The sequence below is a fragment of the Callorhinchus milii genome, unplaced genomic scaffold, assembly GCF_018977255.1.
Source record: "Callorhinchus milii isolate IMCB2004 unplaced genomic scaffold, IMCB_Cmil_1.0 Scaffold2, whole genome shotgun sequence".
NCBI lineage: Eukaryota > Metazoa > Chordata > Chondrichthyes > Chimaeriformes > Callorhinchidae > Callorhinchus > Callorhinchus milii.
This window is the reverse complement of record NW_024704743.1, coordinates 55,822,997-55,844,062: the sequence shown is the minus strand read 5'-3', so window position 1 is coordinate 55,844,062 and position 21,066 is coordinate 55,822,997. Positions and strand designations below refer to the sequence as shown.

At 38.5% G+C, this 21,066-nt stretch overlaps 1 protein-coding gene across 2 annotated transcripts in view; it reads right to left on the bottom strand.

Annotated features, from left to right (window-relative positions):
* Positions 1-318: 318 nt before the first annotated feature.
* The window catches only part of meox2a (mesenchyme homeobox 2a), a 36,186-nt gene continuing 15,438 nt past the window's right edge, over positions 319-21,066 (bottom strand). For both annotated transcript variants that reach the window (XM_007899707.2, XM_042332404.1), the window contains one exon: positions 319-1,455. In XM_007899707.2, coding sequence (XP_007897898.2) covers positions 1,225-1,455 — 231 coding nt within the window. In that variant the 3' untranslated portion in view covers positions 319-1,224. The remainder of the gene's footprint in view (positions 1,456-21,066) is intronic.

Sequence of the window (21,066 nt, the reverse complement as noted above, 5' to 3'; positions counted from 1 at the left end):
GCACATCAAAATGACTTCCATTGAACAACATTCACTTCCATTCAACTCTATTCGATTAGCAGTAAATAGAAGGTTTCATGTTTGTCATTGAAATTGTTGCATATTTCTCACTTAACTCAGCATCTGAGGGCTATCTTATCAAAGCAAAGCTTCTGAAATGGCCTCCTTTCCCCTCCACAGAGGTTCTTCTCATCTATGATCAAGAAGGCCTTTGAGGTCATTGCTTTTATGTCCTTCTATGTTTTCTATCGCCTCTCACTATGTCCCATTTACAAACAGTAACAGAGTTCCTTTTCTCCTCACCTTCCATCTCACCTACCTTACCCCATTTCCATCTACAGCAGGAACCCAGTGTGAGAAGCATCATCCCTCTGCTTTTATGAGAGATCAATTCATGTACAACATCTTTGTTCACTGCTCACATGCCACCTCTATTTTACCACTCCACCCCAGTTTTGTTTCGCTCTCCCTCTCTAGTTTTTTTTTAATTGATATCTCAACTACTCTTATGTTCCCCGAGATACTCTTTCTCGGCATCTCACAATCCACTAAAGACTCACCACCCAACTCATTGTGTATGTAGTCCTTTTTGACTTCTTCCTAATCCTACTTGCCTCCCTGCGCCTTAGACATGAACTCCCCCAGCTCACTGTTTCAGCTCTGGTGAATGGTCACAACCAAAAAGTTAATGCTATACTTCTCTATCAGATATTGTTTTTACTTGCTGTCATTTTCCAGCGTTTTCCTATAAATAGCATTACCTTGTTGCACACATGGCTATTTCTCTGCCTGAGCAAGTAGTGCACCTATAACTAAGAATAATGGTGAAGGCGTCTGCATTTTCTAACTGTCTCTTTCAGAGAAATGTTTTTAACATTTCAAAAGTATTGAAATGCTCCAATTTTGAATTCAGCTCAATCGAGTTTCTGTCACTCTCTTTTTGGTGTGTTGGGATTTTTGCATTCGTCCTTGTTTTTATTTACAGTGCAAGTAAAGTATAAACTTGCAAACCGCCTTATTGTAATAGGCAAATATGGAATGTTCTGAGGCTCTGGTTTCTGCACGATGACCACGTCAAAGTAAGTTTTCGATTTGGCACTTTTGTTTATGTAAAGTCAGTATCTCTTTGTTCTTTTTATTTTCTGTTCTTTTTCCATGTGCCGTTTCTTTCCTGAGTATCTTTGAGATGCTGTCTCTCTGTCTCTCTCTTCTTCTCTTTGTACATCACAAATGGCCATGCTCAGTGCTTTGATCACTGTCCTGACTTTCATCGTTTGACAGAATATCTCCAGGGTGATGGGCATCAGGTCCTGATATGGGGATGCCAGAGAGCTCAGAGGGCAGTAACGTCCCTTTCTTCACATTCACCAGTTCTTTTTCCCTTGCAACAGCTCCTTGTTGGCCACCTTTAACGCGTTTCCATTTCATCCTCCGGTTCTGGAACCAGACCTTGACCTGAAATAAGTTAAAGTTAGTTAGAATCATAGAATCAAAGCAACATAGAAAGTTTAATGATTAGAAGAAGGCCACTCAGTCCATTGTGTCTCTGCTGGTACGAGCTTCCTCACTGGAGCTATTTACTCTAATTTGATTCTTACTCTAACTCAAAGCCTTTAATATTGTGTTTCCTTAATCCTTGTATTTAGGATAGCGCTTTTTTTAAATCTATCTATCTGTCTGTCTGTCTGTCTGTCTGTCTGTCTGTCTGTCTGTCTGTCTGTCTGTCTGTCTGTCTGTCTGTCTGTCTGTCTGTCATAGTAGAAGGAAGTCTCAAAGCGCTTCACATAATATACTGTAAAGTGTGTTTTGTGGGTGAACCGGAGGCTATTTCCCACACAACAATTTCCCACAAACAGCCAAGAAATAAAAATAATGGATAACATAAGAATGATCAATTTTATTTGGGGGATTTGTTGGCCAGGACACAGGGAGAAACTCCCTTATTTTTTGATTAATGCCATGGGATCTTTAACATCCACCTGAACTGGTAGGCGCAACCTCAATTTAATGCCTCATTTGAGGGATGGCATCACTGACAATGCAACACAGCCCCAACTCTGAATTGGATTATCAATTTAGATGATGTGAGTTCAAGTCCTCAACTTCTACAACAACAACAACAATTTGGATTTATATACCACCCTCCACGCCGGATGGAGTCTCAGAGAACTTCACAATTGCGGATCCCAGGGCCGAGCCAGGGGGAGGGGGAAGAGGTGACCAAAGGCGCGGTCGAAAAGAAAGGTCTTCAGCCGAGACCTGAAAATAGGAAGAGAGGGGGTGAGGCAAAGGGAGTGAGGAAGGGAATTCCAGAGCCTTAGGGGGTAGTGGCTGAAAGTATGGCTGCCGATGGGGGAGCAGAGGATTCGGGGGACAAGGAGGAGGCCAGACCCGGTGCAGCAAAGGCAATGGGCACTGTTGTGAGGAGAGAGGAGGTCAGAGAAGTAGGGGAGGCAGAGGAGTGGAGGGATTTGAAGACAAGAGTGAGGATCTTGAAATCGAGATGTGGAGGATCTGACACAGAGGTGAGATTTCTACCACAGAGCCAAGTTTCCTTATGCAGTTTCTCTTTAAATATAGTCGTAGATATATTATATGTTATATTCACCATGGGAAAAAACAAGTCATTTAACATAATATTATATAGTAATATTCCTTGCCTTTGATATAGTGCCTTATTGCATCATCGAAACATTTCAAAACACTTGACTGGATTTACTTTAAAGTACCGTGATTATGTGCATTTGGAGGCAAGTTAAAGGGACAGTGTTCATAAAATGTGTTTTGTAATCAATTTTTCCTTTATTTTTCCAAAACTGGGCTGAGCATCCACTGTAGCCTGTTGTAACCATGCTAACGTATCACTATTGATGGGTGCATGTGATACGCAGCTTTCCCCCCACTTCTATTTCCTTTAAACAAAAAAAAGCAGCAAAGATTTGACGAGCATGTTCCCATTTTTTAAGGATATGGGTGACAACAAAATAATTCAAAAATATTTGAATAAAGGAATACAACTAATATATTAATAGAACTACTTACAATAAAACTACTTACAGTGCAACAGTATATGTAGTGCTTATCAGTAGTTATCTCCTCCTCTGGCATAATAAACATAGTTTCTCCTGGTGTCCTGGTCAACAATCCCCCACATAAAATTGATTATTCACTTTGTGGCTGTTCGTGAGACATTGCAGTAAGCAAATTGGCTGTCAAATACAAGGGCACCACACCTTATAGTAAAATCCTGTGAAGTTCTTTAAGACGTCTCAATGACAATCATAAGGAGCTGTGTTAAATACAAGGATTATTATTATTATTATCAATGCTAAACTTTTTTATTGACAGTAAATAACAATGCCATTTTTAATTTCTTAATTGGATTTTCTTAATTAGGTCTGCGACACAGAAACATGGAAACCACTTTGAGAAGCTTTGAAGCACTTTGAGACATCTCAAAGATGTGATAAGGTACTATATTAATTGCAAGGATTATTATTATTATTAAACCTTGCAATTCAATCTGTTTTCAGTGCAAAGTTCCCTTAAGTCGATATGATGTGAATGACTATACCTCCACTTGACAGAGGGATTCTGAATTCAGAATTTTTAGATACAACATTGTGGGACAAAATACAGTACAATCTACCCCTTAGTACCAAACCTCCAAAGATCCCTGTACAATGAGAAAAGTCCATGTTAAATAGATATTAAGTACTTACCACTGATACTAATTGTTTTTCTACTGTATACCTACTGGGTATTTACGAGAATAGTGTTTCTCTGGTGAGCATAACTTTTGCACAATAATAAAAATATTTTGTCAAGAAAGGCTGAATTTTATTTAACTAACATCATAGCTCTCTAGTTTCTATCCTGCAAGCTAAACATTTCTGATTTAAAATAATCTGACTGCTTGGCATTAACTGGCAAAGGTACTGAGCTAAACATCTGCAGCAGCCTTTTGCGTCAGTGATACTTCTGTCATTCAGAGAAAGCGCAATCCGTTCAAACTACTATTGGCTGATGACCCTTCCACCTGAAAATGGCACCCATCGAGATAAACATTTTGTTATTGGCAACTGCTAGATTACCTCAGTAAGTTACTACAATCACTCACATCAACACCCTCCCAATGGGCAGCAATGCAGTGCCCTCTTAAGGACACTAGAACAATTTTTCAATTGAATAAAATGCTGATAGGCTAGAGTTCAATGTCCAGGAACTCATAGGATTGAAAATAAGGAAAGAGGATGAGGTACTATAAAGAGAGATGGTAAGGTGACATCAAACTTGCAATAAACATATTTAGGCCTGATTAAAAAGGAAGCATCATGTTTAAAGTTAGGTTCAACACTTTTGCATAGTAAATGTCCTTTTAGGCTTAAATTATTACACAAGTTTAAATAATTGTTCTTGAGACAGTCAGTCTGTCAAGTAATTGAAAATGTATCCAAGGATTCTGGAACTCTGTGGATCTGCAGTAGAAATATACCGAAAAACTAGAAACTCCCCAAATGTGTTACAAAGCCCATTTACATTTTGTTTTGTTTAGATATTTGATATTCGATTCTGTGCAGTACTGGGGTTGTGCTGCATTGTCGGAGGTACCATCCTTGGGGTGAAACTTCAAACCGAGATCCAATCTTCTAGTTCAGGTAGAAGTTAAAGATCCCATGATTATTATTTGAAAAGAGTAGATTGTTATCCTGGTGTTCTGGATAACAATCTCCCAAATAAAAAAAGATACCATGGCTGTTTGTGGAACATTGCTGTGAGCAAATTAGCTTCTGCATTCGCTTATAAATACAATCGCTACACCTCACAATAAAATACTGTGCAGCACTCTCAAATGTCTCAATTATGTGATAAGGCTCTGTATCAAATAAAAGGATGATTCATTTTATAATTGTAATAATTTGTGAAAAAAAATTACTGAGGGAAAGTAGCATTAAATATGAAATTATTCTGCTAACGAAAGGTGATCAACCTGAAACGTTAACTCACTTTCCTCTCTCCATAGATCCTACCTGACCTGCAGAGTGTTCCCAGTGACTTCTGTTTTTATTTCAGATTTCCAGAATCTGCAGTACTTTGCCTTTTATAAAATCATTGTTGTTTGTCTTCCTTTTTTACTCCTTCAATTTTCCCTCCCTCATATTCATAAGATGTTTCACTCATTCTTTCTCTTCCACAGAAATCCAATTCTCTGACTTCCAATTGCACTTACAGTGGCTTTATTCACAGTGTGAGCTTTGACTCTCAGTAGGTTAGCAGGTTAAATTGTAGGGAAGGCTGATTCTTAACTCATCGTATCCACACATGTATGCACTTCCAGCAGGAGTTGGATAGTGATCAATAACATGAATTTTTGACTGTTTTTACCGCCTATAACCTTGGACATTGATGGTTGCAGCTCTAACGTCATATTGTCTGAGATCAGCTCACATGGATCAAGGCTCACACCTGGAACCTTCCCACATGTAAAGTATATGATTCAGCTATTCACTAATAAACAGAATGAGTTTATGAGCGCCTGACAACTAACGTTCACAGTTCAATGTTTAGTTTTCTGCAAATCAAGGGAATCTTTAATTTGGTGTACAACGTTATGGTGAAAATACACAAGATCTTAATCTACCTTTGTATGGAGTCCTGTAGCTCAGTGGTTAGAGCACTCGCTTTGCAAGCGAGAGACCTGAGTTCAATTCCAGGCAGGGCAAAACCTTGGGCAAGTTTCCTTACTCCTCACGCCTAATAATAATCCCTCCAAAAACCAAAAACAATAATAAAATTGGTAATTTTTCAATCTACGACTGTTTGTGGGACATTACTGTGCGCAATTGGCTGCCGCGTTTGCCCACAAATATACAGTCAATTCACTTTACAGTGTGTTTTGTGAAGCGCTTTGGGACGTCCTCCCGACGTGAAAAGCGCTATATCAAATGCAAGGATTATTATTATTATTGTATAATCAACCCTCACATTGATTATAATACATACTGGTAGTGACTGTGTATAATTCCACTCATTTCTGATTCATAGCAAGAAATACATTTTTGTAAATGCAGGAAATACAAGGATGTGTTAAACATTTTAAAAATATTCTGCAGATAGAACTATAGAATGCTGATATCATGCCCTCTTATCTGCATATCCCAACCAACAGAAAGAGTTTTTCATGATTAATTCTCTCAAACTCTATCAATATGTTAAACACCTAAATCACATCATCCTCAGCTTCCTCCACTCTGATGAGAATGGTCTCATTTGTCTATTGGCATTTACTGTACAAAGATTTCCAAAGAACGAACAGCGCAGAATTGACCACTCGACCCAAACAGTCCATTATGGTGTTTATACTCCACACGAGTCTTCAGCCACTCTTCCCTCCCACTCATGCCCTTCTATTCCCCTCTCCCTCAATGTGAAGGTATAGCTTCCTCATGAATGCATGTATACTACTTTCAACCACTACTTCAGGCAGCAAGGTTCAACAATCTCACTATCCTCTGCATGAAGCAGTTCCTCCTAAATTCTTTTTCAGGAAAGGAATAAAAATTGTTTTCAGAATATAACAATTTATTTTAAAATAAATTATTATATTCTTCACTGTTCAATTATACAATATCCATGTCTAAATTGCAGTATTTCTTACCAAGATTCATGATTCATGATTTTTTTGTCCATAAAATATAGTCAATTCACTTTACAGTACATTCTCTGAAGTGCTTTGAGGCATCTCAAAGATATGATAAGGCACTATATCAAATTCAAGGATTATCATCATCATTATTATTATTATGAAGGAAATACAATTTCTGGACAAGAAACTGCATTCTGGAGGTTGATTTGGATCAGATTTCACGGGTTGGCATGACATGCATCTGATTAGTGGAAGGACTCAATGTTTGCGAAATTGGGATTCTAGATTAAGGAATCCTGTTAAAGAAATGTTACAAATTGGAACCTATTAAGTAATGAATTTATGAAAAATATTGTTCTGAAATGTGTCTCCAAAGTATGTAATATATTCATAAAGTGCAAAGAAAATAAATATTTATTGGGTCAAAATCCCTCTGACAATCATAGAATTGTTCCAGGAAATCAATGTATAGTACAACAACAACAATATTACATTTATGTAGTGCCTATCGTGTTGGGCAGATGTCCTAAAACACTGAAATCAATTAATTTATAACTGATAATATCATAGTCTGAAAGCAATAGAGTAAATACTCCAGCGTTCATTTATTATAAGGAACTTTCAGCGTTGAGTTATAACCAACATTATAAACACAATACTCCTGTCCCAGTCATTGATATTAACATCTTCCAGTGTGGAGTTTAGGGCAATACCTTAGTAAGCCACACTCAATACAGAGGTAAATGCCTCAATAGATATCATTATTAAATAATGAGGCTTTTTTTTTGTTATATGAGTTATGAGGAATATACAGTTTACTGAACATGTACCAGTTCACATTATTAAATTAATAGAAATATAAATTTAGCAGTAAAGAAAAAAAATAATGTCACACCAGAGTGTGGCACCAAGTTGTTCCCTGCATTAATTTAGAGACTAACTAAACTTTTCAGATCCAATTTCAAATACAAAAAGAGGTGATTTCCCCCCCCTCCCACCACCAATCAACACCACCAGTTGTAAAGTTTAGACTCCACTGTAATGCTGGAAAAGATTAGTTTTGGTTTTAGAAATGCATTAGTCTATAAATATATATTATGGTGTAAGCAAATATTTTATAAGTGCTCAGATGAAATGTTTGAGAAGTAACTTTAAATATCACAAAGGGGTGAAAATTCCACCTGGATTAGAATATGGCAAATCTTAACTATAGCCTTCATTTACAAGAACTTTTAAGAACTACAGGAAACCAACTTCAAAGGTAAGGCTGAATGCACCAACTTGCCAAATTCTGGAGTCTGAAATGCTGCGAAAATAAAGAAATGTAGACCCGGGTGGAATTTTCCCCCAAACGCGAGCTGTGTGTGATTCTTTCAAAGTAAAAATATACTCTGTATTATTTAATGCCTTTTTTTAATAGATTTTACCATTTTAAGCTATCAAACTAATTTATACATAACATTCGCATGTAAAACTGAAATAATATTATAATTATAGTATTATTATGTTATTATATTTTCCTGAATTTGAGATGATATCATTCAGATGTGAGGGCTCTGAAATTAGCTGCTGTTTCCACCTCCTTCAGAATTAAAGACAGATGGATTTATACACCTGCTACAGAGTGTCAAAGTCTGCTTCTATTTCCTTAGTCGACAAGTTGGTTCGTATTTATGTCACTGAGACTGATGAATAAGCTGTAGCTTAAAAAGGTCACCAAATAAATAGCCCAAAGTTAAGACTAATGCTATTTCTCCTTTGTGAAGTGATATTAGCAGTGCTTATGGTGTACAGCACCCAGGAAACTATGTTTGCAGTGCTCCCTCCATGCAACGTGCAAGCACTAATGCAGGAAATAACATTAGTGCCAACTGATGACTGACCATTTGGTGATTTTTTCACAATGACAGAATTTCAATGGCGCAATATCGATTTTCACTCAAGAAAAAGTCTGTATTCAGTGGCATTATAAGGTTCAACGTTTCAATGAGGTGCATTATAACAGTTTTTAAAAAGAACCGGCTTCCAAATTAAGACTGAAGTTAAGAATTATCCAAAAGCCACAAGCATGTGCCATATTTAAAACAAAATATTCTTTAGGCTAGGTGGTGGTGAAATTTCGACCTTGCAAGTATGAGTGTATGAGCAACTAAAACAATGTAGTTTTTAAAAAAATTGCTAAAAAGCAGCAGTGAGACCCATTTTAATAACATTAAAGTTGTCCGTTAAAGGGTCTTGAATTACCACAAGCCCCACATCCATTCTAATAACAGCACGAGACTTACGGCAAGCTATTTCACTGATTCTTCCAATGCATTTATATCATAGTAGCACATAAAATTCAACTTCAGATTTATTTTGAGTGAATAAAGTCATTGCCTAGTGTAGCAATGCAAGATCAGAATGTTGCACCTTAGAATCCTAGTCTCTGGTGAGCCATCTGATCTCAATTTAAACAACATTTGGTCTGAGCAGCCTCTGTTCAACAGACAGGGAAAATCCTGCCCTTGATTTTTCTCCAGTGACACTCTGCTCTAGATAAAGTGCCTGTGTGAACATTGCGTGGGAAAGGGATAAAGCTTAGCTTTGAATCACTCAGTCAAATAGTCTACTAGAAAACACTGGCTAGGTTGAAGAATAGCCTCTTAGCTGTGGTGTTGGAAGACATAAGATGACTTTGGAATCATGTTCCACCAAACAGTGAGCCACTCAGTGGAGAAAATTAAGAGGAAAACTATTCTTGATGGAAACTGAATTGCTATTCGCCTGCAGCGGTGTGAATCAATGTCATGGTGAAACCACCTCCTCAATGTGGTTTTGGTAGGGAGGTTCCAAGGACAATCATTTCACTGATACATATCGCTAATCCCAATCTACAACAGCATCAGAGGCATTAATTTACTAATGTTAAAACAGAATCATTGACAACTTGGGATCTTAGACATAAACAAAACGCTTGAAGCATGCACTTTTTCCATAAATATAGCGTATCATGATCACAACACCCTAGTATTCACTTTTCCATTTACACAAGAATACACTCACAGCAGTAATTTTAACTATCTTGCCGGCTTTCTGTTTGTCTGTATCTGCATTTACATCCAATTATCAACCTATCCAGCTCCATCTCTCATGAACAACATCACTCCAAAAGATAATTCAGAATTCATTTATTTTCTGGACACATACATTATATTTTATTAACCTCTAATTATTGCAAACAATGTAAGCTGCAAGTGGAGCTATTATATATAATTATCCTAAAGTAACAATATAGTTTGGCTACAAATACACAATTATTATAATTTACAATAAATCCTTGAAGTGTATTCTGGTGTTTTCACAGTAAAATAAAGCAAGGATATCAAATGCAAGGATTATTTTTTATATTTACAGGATGGAAGAATGGATGTGGTGAGCTATTTGTTAATCTCATTATTATGCCATGTTAGTAGACTGATGTTCAGGTTGAAATGAGATTGTTATTATAGATATAAACACATATGTTATAGAAACTATAACTCAACAAATAAAGTATATATATTCAATGTCAACGCTTTTATTAGTATTGTTTGAGGTATTCAGAGGGACTTTACATTCTTTACAAAGTATTATATCACTAACAAGTAATCATTGTTTTGTTTATAAAGTCTCTTTTGAATTGGAGTCTGTAATTCCATTCAGTGCTATCAGTCGATTCTGAGCAAACTCTGCCAAAGCTGAGACATCTAGAACTGACCTAGGATTAAATGCTGACTCAAGCCATTATTAAATACAGTCCTCAGAGACACCAGATAACTGCAGAATACTTGGAATAATTGCCTTCCAGCATCATTTAAGATCTGTATTTGACGTTTTCCAATGTGTTGTTTCTCTAAGTACTATTTGGACTGTGACACTAAAAGGAAATTTACAACTTACTGCAAATCAAAGAAAAGTTCCACTAATGGTGTCTGACTCACAAACAGAGCCCAATGGGAACATTTAATACATCTTAGGTCATACAGGATGTAATGACATTTTAAAAACATTGGGGTGATTCTTCGAAGGTCAGTATAAATTTATGGACCTTGGCAATAAGTGCTTATGATATCGAGTCATATATTTCGAGTCTAAAAATTCAAAATATATGGCTGAGATTTGCTTTGCATGAGTGACACATATGGTAGTTGCTATTTGAACTGTGTGAATTTATTATCTGCACCGTTGTTGTGGCCACTAACCTTTGTACTTGGTTATTGGAATGTCACTGACATTCATACCACATAATGTACAAGAGGTTTTTTGAATAGCTGCAGCTCTGCAAATCCAGGGGTTCCCAGAGGTGTGGAATCAACCCCTGTTACACTGTGGAATGCATTCTACAGCATTGGGCATAACACAGGAAGCAAATACACATGTCTAAGTTTCTGTGCTCTAAATGTAGAAGCTGCAAATCATGCTTCATTTTCTAGCCATTGGATATTCCTTGGTGTCATTGAAATGTTCAGATAATAATAAATATCCTTGCATTTGGAATAGTGCCTTTCACGTCGAGAGAACGTCCCAAAACACTACACAGGATCTACTGTGAAGTGGAGTGCCTGTGTATTTGTAGGCAAATACAATAGCCCATTGTGCACAGCAATGTCCCACAAACAACCATGAAGTGAATGACCAATTTTATTTGGGTTATTGTTAGCCAGGACACTGAGACAAACTCCTTTCTCTTTTTTTTAGTAGTGCTATGAAATGATTAATATCCACCTAAACAGGCAGACTCAGTTTATCATTTCATGCAAAGAGCAGCAACTCCAACAACGTAGCACACACCCAGCACTGCATAGGAGTGTCTTCTTAGATTATGTGAGTTCAAGTCCCGACATGGGCCTTGAACCCACAACCTTCTGACTCAGAGGCGAGAGTGTTTCCTACTGAGCTAGGCTGACACACAGATGGGCCTGTAAGGAAGAAATCTCATTCCTTCCCATGACCAGAAAAATGTGTCTGTTGTCCAGCAGAAGCTATACAACATAACCTTCAGTTGTCTGCAGAGGAGTGGAGAAAAACATATCTCAAACTTCTAACATCCCAACGAATCATGATTCGTTGGGATGTTAGAAGAGACGAAAGGATTTCCGTTGTGAAGAGAGTCTTGAGAAGCTGTTTTTTTTGTCTAGAGCTGAAAAGGTTAAGGGATGACTTGTTAGAGCTCTTCAAGATTATGAAGGGTTATGATTGAATAAATACAATTGAGCTCTGTTTTAATGTGATAGTCGGGAAATAAAAAAAATTCCAGCCAGAAATATATTGGTGTCCAGTTGCTGGTCAGCATTTCCACATTCACTGTCCACATGTACACACAGTTTCCTGCATGCCCATTCTGTATTAAGTAATAGCCAACTTCCCCATGTTAGGTCATCAATGACATCACTTTTAGATGAGTTTTGATCACCAGATGATGTACTCAAGCTGTGCAGTGCTTTGGTCAGTCCATAGATCAGCCATGATCTTATCGAATGGCGGGGCAGGCTCAAGGGGCCGAATGGCCTACTCCTGCTCCTAATTCTTATGTTCTTATATCTATATTAATGCATACAGTTTTGAACACTGAGACATAAATAGGGTGCCCAGGCCTAGAGGCAGTACAGAGGAGATTAACGAGGGTGATTCCCAATGTTAGAGGAATGAAATATGAACAATAATTAGGTAAGCTAGGGCTCTTTATTCTTGCAAAAAGACAGGTGTGACCATACAATTCTAAATGTGTTTGAGAAAGTAAACTCAGAATGATACTGTGGAGTCCTGTAGCTCAGTGGTTAGAGCACTCGCCTTGCAAGCGAAATACCTGGGTTCAATTCCAGGCAGGGCGAAACCTTGGGCAAGTTTCCTTACTTCACACACCTAATAATAATCCCTCCAAAAAGCAAAACAATAATAAATTGGTCATTTTCAATCTACAATTGGCAATTGGCTACCGCGTTTCGCCCACAAATATACATTCAATTCACCTAACAGCCTATTCTGTGAAGCGCTTTGAGACGTCTAGAAGACGTGAAAAATGCTATATGAAATGCAAGGATTATTATTATTATTAATATTATTATTATTACTGTTGATACACCAAGATAGTGGAACAAGAGGACATGGATTTAGGGTTACAATAGCTGTTTCACCCACTAGTATTTCTTTCTTTATCCACAGAATAATTAACGATTGGAACAGGTTTCTGGGCATGGTGGTAGAGGCCTGGACACTGGACTCATTTAAAAACAACTTAGTGCTATGGAAGATGATAATAATAATTATATTTGCATTTGATACAGCTCCTTATCACATTGTTGAAATATCTCGAAGCGCTTCATAGAATATACTATAAAATGTGTATCGGTGTGATGATGCACATCCATTTACCAGCAGAAATAATAATAGGGCGTCCTCTGAATGTGGAAGGTTATATCAATTAAATTGTATAATAATCCTTACATATGATACAGCACCCTTTGTATAAGGAGAATGCCTCAAAGTAAGTGCTTCACAGGACACTAATAATAATCCTTGAATTTAATATAGCGTCTTATCACAAGAATCTCACAGGATTGACTATGTATTCTGTGGGTGAAATGTGGCAGACAGTTTAGTGCACAGCAGTGTCGCACAAACAGCCATGGAGTGAATGATCAATTTTATTTGGGAATTTGTTGGTCATGATACCGGAAGAAACTTCCTTCTCTTTTCGAATAGTGCCATGATATCTGAACGTCCACGTGAACAGAAAACAGGCCTCGGTTTAATGTCTCATCCGGAGGATGGCATCTGACTCCCGTAGTGTATTGAAGTGTAATCTTAGACTGTAATTTCAAGTCCAAACATGGGGGTTGAACCCACAATCTGCTTTCACAGAGGTGAATATGCTACCACTGAGCTAGACTGACACACAAGAGTCTAGCGTTGTAAGGAAACGATTATAGAAAACTGAAATAGGACTCTAGTGATAATTTCAACATGGTATAAATTATGACTCGAAGAATGCTATTTTAATAGGTGTAATAGCAAATATTGATCTACTTGTTGTATAGCTTGTAATAAATACTATTTACTAGGAGGAGTAAGATTATAGGCTTAATCAAACCAAAGATTCACTTAAACCTTCTTCTTGTCACAGCAGCCAGCATTTCTTCAGTGAAACCAACCAGGGAAGCAATCGGATGAGGCTCAGCTGCTGCTTATAATATGTTTGCCTTAAGGGTTGGTGTGGTTTCCAGGGTTATGTTTCTCAGATACAGTAAACAGCGCAGATTGAAGCACTGCAACAAGGTAACTTTTAAACTTACCCTAGATTTAGCAAACATACGGAGGGCAGGGAGATCAAAGCAAACTGCTGAACTGCATCCTTAGAAAAAAACAGATCATATAGTGCATGGCAACTTGCCAGGAGAAATGTCAATCTATTACTGCAGTTGTGGGCAGATTATCCTATGCTGAATGGTAAGTCATAATAAGGATCAATACAAAATTGGGCTCACTTTGGACAGTACTGGTGGTATATCTGGGGCATCACTTAATGGTTACTTAAAATATACAACTGGAACTGATTGCTTGACACAGTAGAATCATAATAAAGACATAAATAAATTACAAAGAGCTAATTCTCTGGCATAACAATTATGTTGGGCTCACTACAAGACCATAAGAACATATGTAATAGGAGCAGGAGTAGGCTATTCGGCCCCTCAAGCCTGCCCTGCCATTTAATAAGATCATGGCTGATCTTCTAACCTAATTCCATTTACCCACTCTATCCCCATATCCCTTAATCCTTCTATCCTTTAGAAATCTATTAACCTCAGTCTTGAATATCTATTCCACAAACTGGAATTAAAAATAGCCCATTTAACTTTGTCAGGTGGATGTTGATTTCAAGATCCTCATCCTCACCTACAAGGCCATTCACGGCCTTGCTCACTCCTACCTCTCCAACCTACTATCCCCCTACCTACCTGCCCGTACCCTCCGTTCCTCTGGCTCTGGTCTGCTCCACGTCCCCCGCCCCAACCGCCCTACCATCGGTGGTCGGGCCTTCAGCCTCTCAGCCCCCAGGCTCTGGAACTCCATCCCCCAGTGCCTTCGCCGCTTCCTCCCTTTCCTCCTTCAAGGCCGGTCTCAAAACCTTTCTCTTTGACCGTGCCTTCAGCTCCCCTCTCGACTCTCTTCCCCCTCCTCGCTCCCTCCCTTCCCTCCCCTCACCCTGACCATTTCCCCCTCCTTGCTCCCTCCCTTCCCTCACCCTGACCATTTCCCCCCTGCTCGGGTCATGACCCAACTGTGCAGCGCCTTGGGACGTCCTCCTGACGTGAAAGGCGCTTTATAAATGGAATCTTGTTGTTGTTGTTGTTGTTGTTGTTAAAGATCCGATTGCACTGTTTGAAAATAGAAAGGAGTTTCTCCCTGGTCAACAACCCTCGAATAAAATTGATCATTCACTCCATGGCTGTTTGTGGAACATTGTTGTATGTAAATTAGCTGCTGGGTTTTATCCACAAACACACAGTCACTGCACTTTACAGTATACCTCGTGAAGCTCTTTGAGACATCTCAACAACATGATAGGGGGCTATACCAAATGCATGGATTATTATTCATTCAGCAATTTGAATCTGAACCCAAACAATCATTTAAGAAATCTATTGTGCATGAGTTGTTCGCAACAATGTGTGACTGCTGATTGACTGTCTTTAAAGGAATGAATATAAAAAGTGGATAATTGTGGAACAATTTTTACTTGGATCAAGATTTTGTATTTAATTGTTAGGCTTGGAATTGGAATTCCATACGTTGGGAGTGAGCAGGAAGTGGTTTGGCACTTTGGAATTCAGTGCTTGGATCAGAGTTAAGGTTGGATCGGGTATGTGTTTATGTGGCATTGACTGTATGTCTGTCTCATTTTTTCACTTGACTGGTAAGTCGGAAGCTGCAAAAGATGGAATTAGGGCTTTATTTCAATATGATGTCTTACAGTATTTAACTTGTCTAGACTTCCTGTTATTAGTGAAATATGCTCTCAAGGTTTTGATTTTTAAAAACCTTTTTGAACTTAAATTTCAAATGATACGTTAAACCCAGGTCACGTCTGCCTGTTCAGGTAGAGATCAAAGATCCCATGACACTATTCAAAAAGAGAAGGCAGTGTCCTTGGCAAAATGACCACTATTCATGTGTGAGCCAAGGCAACAAGAGTTGGCAAGCTTTTCCGCTATGGGAGGGGGCATTGCAGCCCAGCTCAATCCTACACTCAGCCAAAGTCCTCAAATGCAGTTTTCTTTCCAGAAGGGGTCACTGGATAGTAATCAGAAGCTCATTTTTCTTTCCCTATCCCAGAGGCACTTTAACACCACTACTGTTAGTGCGGCTAAGATGCAGCACAGAGTATGAACTGAACCTGGAACATTTCAACTCAGTCTCACTCCAGGCAGTAGGTTTACCAACTGAGCCATCAGGGGAACTCTGCAATGTATTTGAAGAATTAGGACATTTTGGAACCCACCGCTGGTCTCTGTAGCTTTGCTATAAAATTCTATTGCTTTATGACAAAAGTTTCCACAGAATTTTGGCTCATAATATATATACTGCATATATCATTTAGTTTAGGAGCCAAAATTCTCTGGAAAATACCACAGTCCAACTACAGCATGTAATCTGGCTTCAGTGATGTCACCTTTCCCAGAATGTATTGGAGTGAAGCAATGCTTGCCCCTGTTCCCCACCCAGTGGTGAAAGATTTCCCACTGGATTTCCTGTGGCAAACAATGGCATGGGAAAAGATTGTATATTTTGACGTTTATATACAATAAATGTAATAGCAAGTTGATAATGAGCCAAATGCTTTTTATTAAGCACCTTGAGACATGAAAGGCAACGTGTTATATAAATACAAGTTGTTTAATATTTTAAATAAGACTTTTTTTTAATTTATTAGAGTTTATCAAAAAGTAACAGGGAATACTAAAGAAAGAAGCGATAAATCTGGATACAGTAAACTCCTGATAACAAGATGCTGTCTTAACTAATTATTACCATTTAAGGAGCCACACTGTCAATATCTTGGTCACTTCGCAAGCAAAATGCTAATAACAGATTCCAATTTGCTTGTCACACCACAAAACACATAACCAGTTGCATTCTAGTCTTGTTTGTAGACACAATATAAAATTGATCAGATAATTAGTCCTATATGTCTTGCATCACAGAGGCCTCCCACCCTATCCTATGACTGGTGCAGCTGCTTGGCAGTGATTTGGTGCACATGCTCAGACACATTGCAGAGGCCTCTGGTTTACTGGAGGGCCGTGCCAAGGCCTCTCAGCCCACTTACCAACCTATCATGTGACAGGATACAGCAAGAGCTCACGCTGCAACCCTCCAATAGACCCGAGACCTCTGCGATGCATCTGAGCATGCACATGCAACTTCCACCAAGTGCCAGAACCAGTTACAGTGTCCATTGTGGCCTAGGAGGATCTATGTCTAACACGTCACTCCACATAACTAGACGCTGCGCCCTTTTCCTTTGGAGTGATGAATTGTCAGGAGATTACTGTAATTTCATTAGATTTAGTAATATAGGACCTCATTGTTCAATAAAGATACAATGCTGCTTTTAAAAGTGTTCTTAGGTCTGAGAAGGTGTGTTGTTCCCTTATTGTAAACCCGAAACAAAAAACAATGAATTGGAAAATACAATGTTTCATAACAGATTTGATAATTATCAAATGTGCTACCGTGTATGTGACGAAACATTGCATTGTTCCATTTATTGTTTGAAGACTGGTTATGGGTTTCCCTGGTTGTGAACATTTCCCTCTCCCTCTCACCCTCCCCCACTCCCCACACAATTTCGACACATTTACTGTTTGGGTGAAATGTTAATCTGAAGCCCTGTCTGCTTGTTCGGTAAGCATTAAACTATAAAGCTATTCAAAAAGAGAAGGGAGTTTCCTTCAGTTTTTTTCTTAACCAAGTGACCTTTCTTCATGTGCAAATTAAAGTAGCAAGAGCCTAGCAATCAAAAATAACACTGGCAACACAAGTAATAATAATAATGATAATAATAATAATAATAATCCTTGCATTTGATATAGCGCTTTTCACGTCGGGAGGACATCCCAAAGCGCTTCACAGAACACACTGTAAAGTGAATTGACTGTATATTTTGTGGGCGAATGTGGCAGCCAATTGCACACAGCAATGTCCCACAAACAGTCGTAGATTGAAAATGAACAATTTATTATTGTTTTTGGTTTTGGAGGGATTATTATTAGGCGTGAGGAAACTTGCCCAAGGTTTTGCCCTGCCTGGAATTGAACTCAGGTCTCTCACTTGCAAAGCGAGTGCTCTAACCACTGAGCTACAGGACTCCAAATCTCTGGCCCCAACCGTTATTATTATTTTATTGTTATTACTATTGGGGAGGGGAATGTATGTTCACACTCTCAGCCAGTCTTTCATAATCGATTGGGAAATGCAATGTTTCATAATATTGGAAAATTATCAAATCTGTTGTGAAATACATATATTTTCACCCCATGATTTCAAGCATCACTTTCATGAATGCACATTTAACAGACTAGATTAGTTGAGAACTGAACCAATGTTACTTTGAAATTAAATCCTCGGGAAACCAAAGACTTACTACAGTGAACTATATTTATATAAATCAAGCCATCCAAGAGTTTTGGAGGTAGTTGTTCCTTGTTATGGCTATCCACAATCCTGACAACATCTCTGCGAACCTGGATTCTACAACTTTTCATGTTGACAGCTGAGCACTCCCTGAAATGCAAAACAAATCTGTCTCTCAAAACAACTGAAGGTGCCCATTGCACATCTCACTGACTGCGACTGCAGCCGTAAACCTATCAATGTTTTTAGGCAATTGCACATTGTATTCTATATTAAAACCATATCTTTATGAGTAATTCTTCAACTTCACCTGTTTGAGGAGGGAATTAAGTTCTTGTTTATTTCACGCTGATTGTTAAGTAAATCTTGACTTAATGCACTGAGGATTCAGGCAAAAGGGAAAAGGAAAGCAGGAATTCGAATAGGATCAAAAATGAAGGAAAGTTTATGGACAAGCAGTGCAATTGTTAAGTATTGGATCTGTGTCATGGATATTTTGTTGTATTATTTTTTAGATTATCCTGTTCTGCTTCCTCTAATACACTCCCGTTCTCTTCTAATATTACAGACTTGTGCCAAGGTGAATTTCAATGGCACTGTTTACCCCACTGTTTACCCTTGCCCAATTGATCATTCTTTTTGTGTGAGCCCAGCAGTGTCAGCCAGTCATTTGATCAGGAAAGGCATCATAACTGGGTCCAATTCTTTCCTCATCCAACATCCACATGGATACCAAAAGACCAGAAAAGATCGAACATCCATATATCACCCCTTCCAGTAGGACTGTATTTCCTCCTGCAGTACTATGGACATCAATTAAGAACAAGTTATTTGGCTGATTTGGCCCTTAAAAACCATGAACACAGGCCAGCTGCACTGCCCCAATCTCTGCCTTCGTTCAGATACATTAACTCTACATAGACTGGGATTTAAACTGTAACCTTCTGGTACGTATAGCCTAATTCTGCCTTCATATACTAGTCCATAGTTTGTGGGACATTGCTGTGCACAATTGGCTGCCACGTTCGCCCACAAATATACAGTCAATTCACTTTACAGTATATTCTGTGAAGCGCTTTGGGACGTCCTCCCGACGTGAAAAGCGCTATATCAAATGCAAGGATTATTATTATTATTATTATTATAGGGGAAGGAGGGAAGTGTTAAATGGTTCATTCTTAATATGCATGCCAAGAATGTATCAAAAAGCTATGCATCCTTGAGAGATAGTACAGGATGTCAAAAGTGTCCTCGCTCAAAATCCACACACAGACAGTTTCCAGCAGGGGATACTGAATAGCAGTCTGTAACTCCAACTTTGGCTGAATTTGTCTCTCCTTGGCCCAGAGATACTGACATCAGCTCGCTCAACATTGACCAGGCATCAGACATAGAAACCTTTCTGATCTAGGTGATGAGCTACACGCAGAGAAACAAATTTATCAGCTGAGCTACTGGAAGGACAATCATCCCCCAAAAAGACATCTAACAAATCACTTATGTTAAAATAATTGCATTTTTAAGAGTACCTCCGTGGAGCTCAGATTATCAGACTGTGGTGACACTAGCCAAGATGATCTCTTTGAACCATATCAAAATCTATCACTGTAGAATTTTGGGCCAGTAAGTTCAGTTTCCCAAGTGTTTCCTTGATAAAACCCAGCAAGCTTTCAACAACTATGCAGAAAGTGAGGGAGAGAAGTGCGCAGATTCAAAATCAGTCAAAAAACTAGAGCAAGCGAGCCTGGAGGTAAAACAGATATGCTTCAAGATATGCCACACGCACGCACACACACACACACATATTCACACACGCACATTGATGTTAGAACTTACAGAGAACATTGCATTTCCCTTTGCATCAAAATTGGAAAAATAAGCACATATTTAATAATAATCCCTGTATTTGATATAATATAATGTCAAAATGCCTCAAAGTGCTTTAAAGGTAATTGCTGTAAAGTGTAATGAGGCAGCCAATTTGCAAACAACAATTTCCCACAAACATCCATGAAGTGAATGACCAATTGTATCCGCTTTCTACTCAATGTCCATCTTATCACCAATCCCCAAAAATATATGAAACATATCTCGTGGCATTTATTGCCTTTGGCTATTCATTTCATTTTAAATTCCCTTACTTGCCATAACAATTAACTTTAGGAATGAGCAGCAAGAAATATTAAATACTAAATGTCACTGCAGCCCTCCTGAACAGGCAGACTGGACCTTAGTTTAATGTCTCATCCAAAAGACGGCACCTCTGGCAATGCAACACCATTCCCCTGCACCCCCAGCACAGCACTGGAGTGTCAGCCCAGACTATGTGAGTTCAACGTTCTAATGCGGGGCTGACAACTTTCTGACTCAGAGGCGAGAGTAACACCAACTGAGCCAGGTTGACACACATTTTCCGACATTCCTTCCCTCATGATTAGTGATATTGTTACTGAGGTATGTTATTGTAGTGTCATGCCCTGTTTAAGCCAGTATCAGTGGTTTTGCTTCTGAATTCCAACTGTGACACGTTGCTCATTACAACTCAATGAATACTGCTTAGTTTTCATTTCATTCACTGCACTTTCCTTATCTGCTCCTAATAAAAGCTTCTCTTTTTACAAGAAGACCATCAAAGAGATACTAAACAATTTTAACCCTGGTTTTCCGGACCTGCCTGTTTGCTGATCCTCCTAGCCACCGTTCAGCCTTCCATCAATCCCGGGAAAAGAATCTTAAAAATACGATTGTGAACTGCTTCCAGT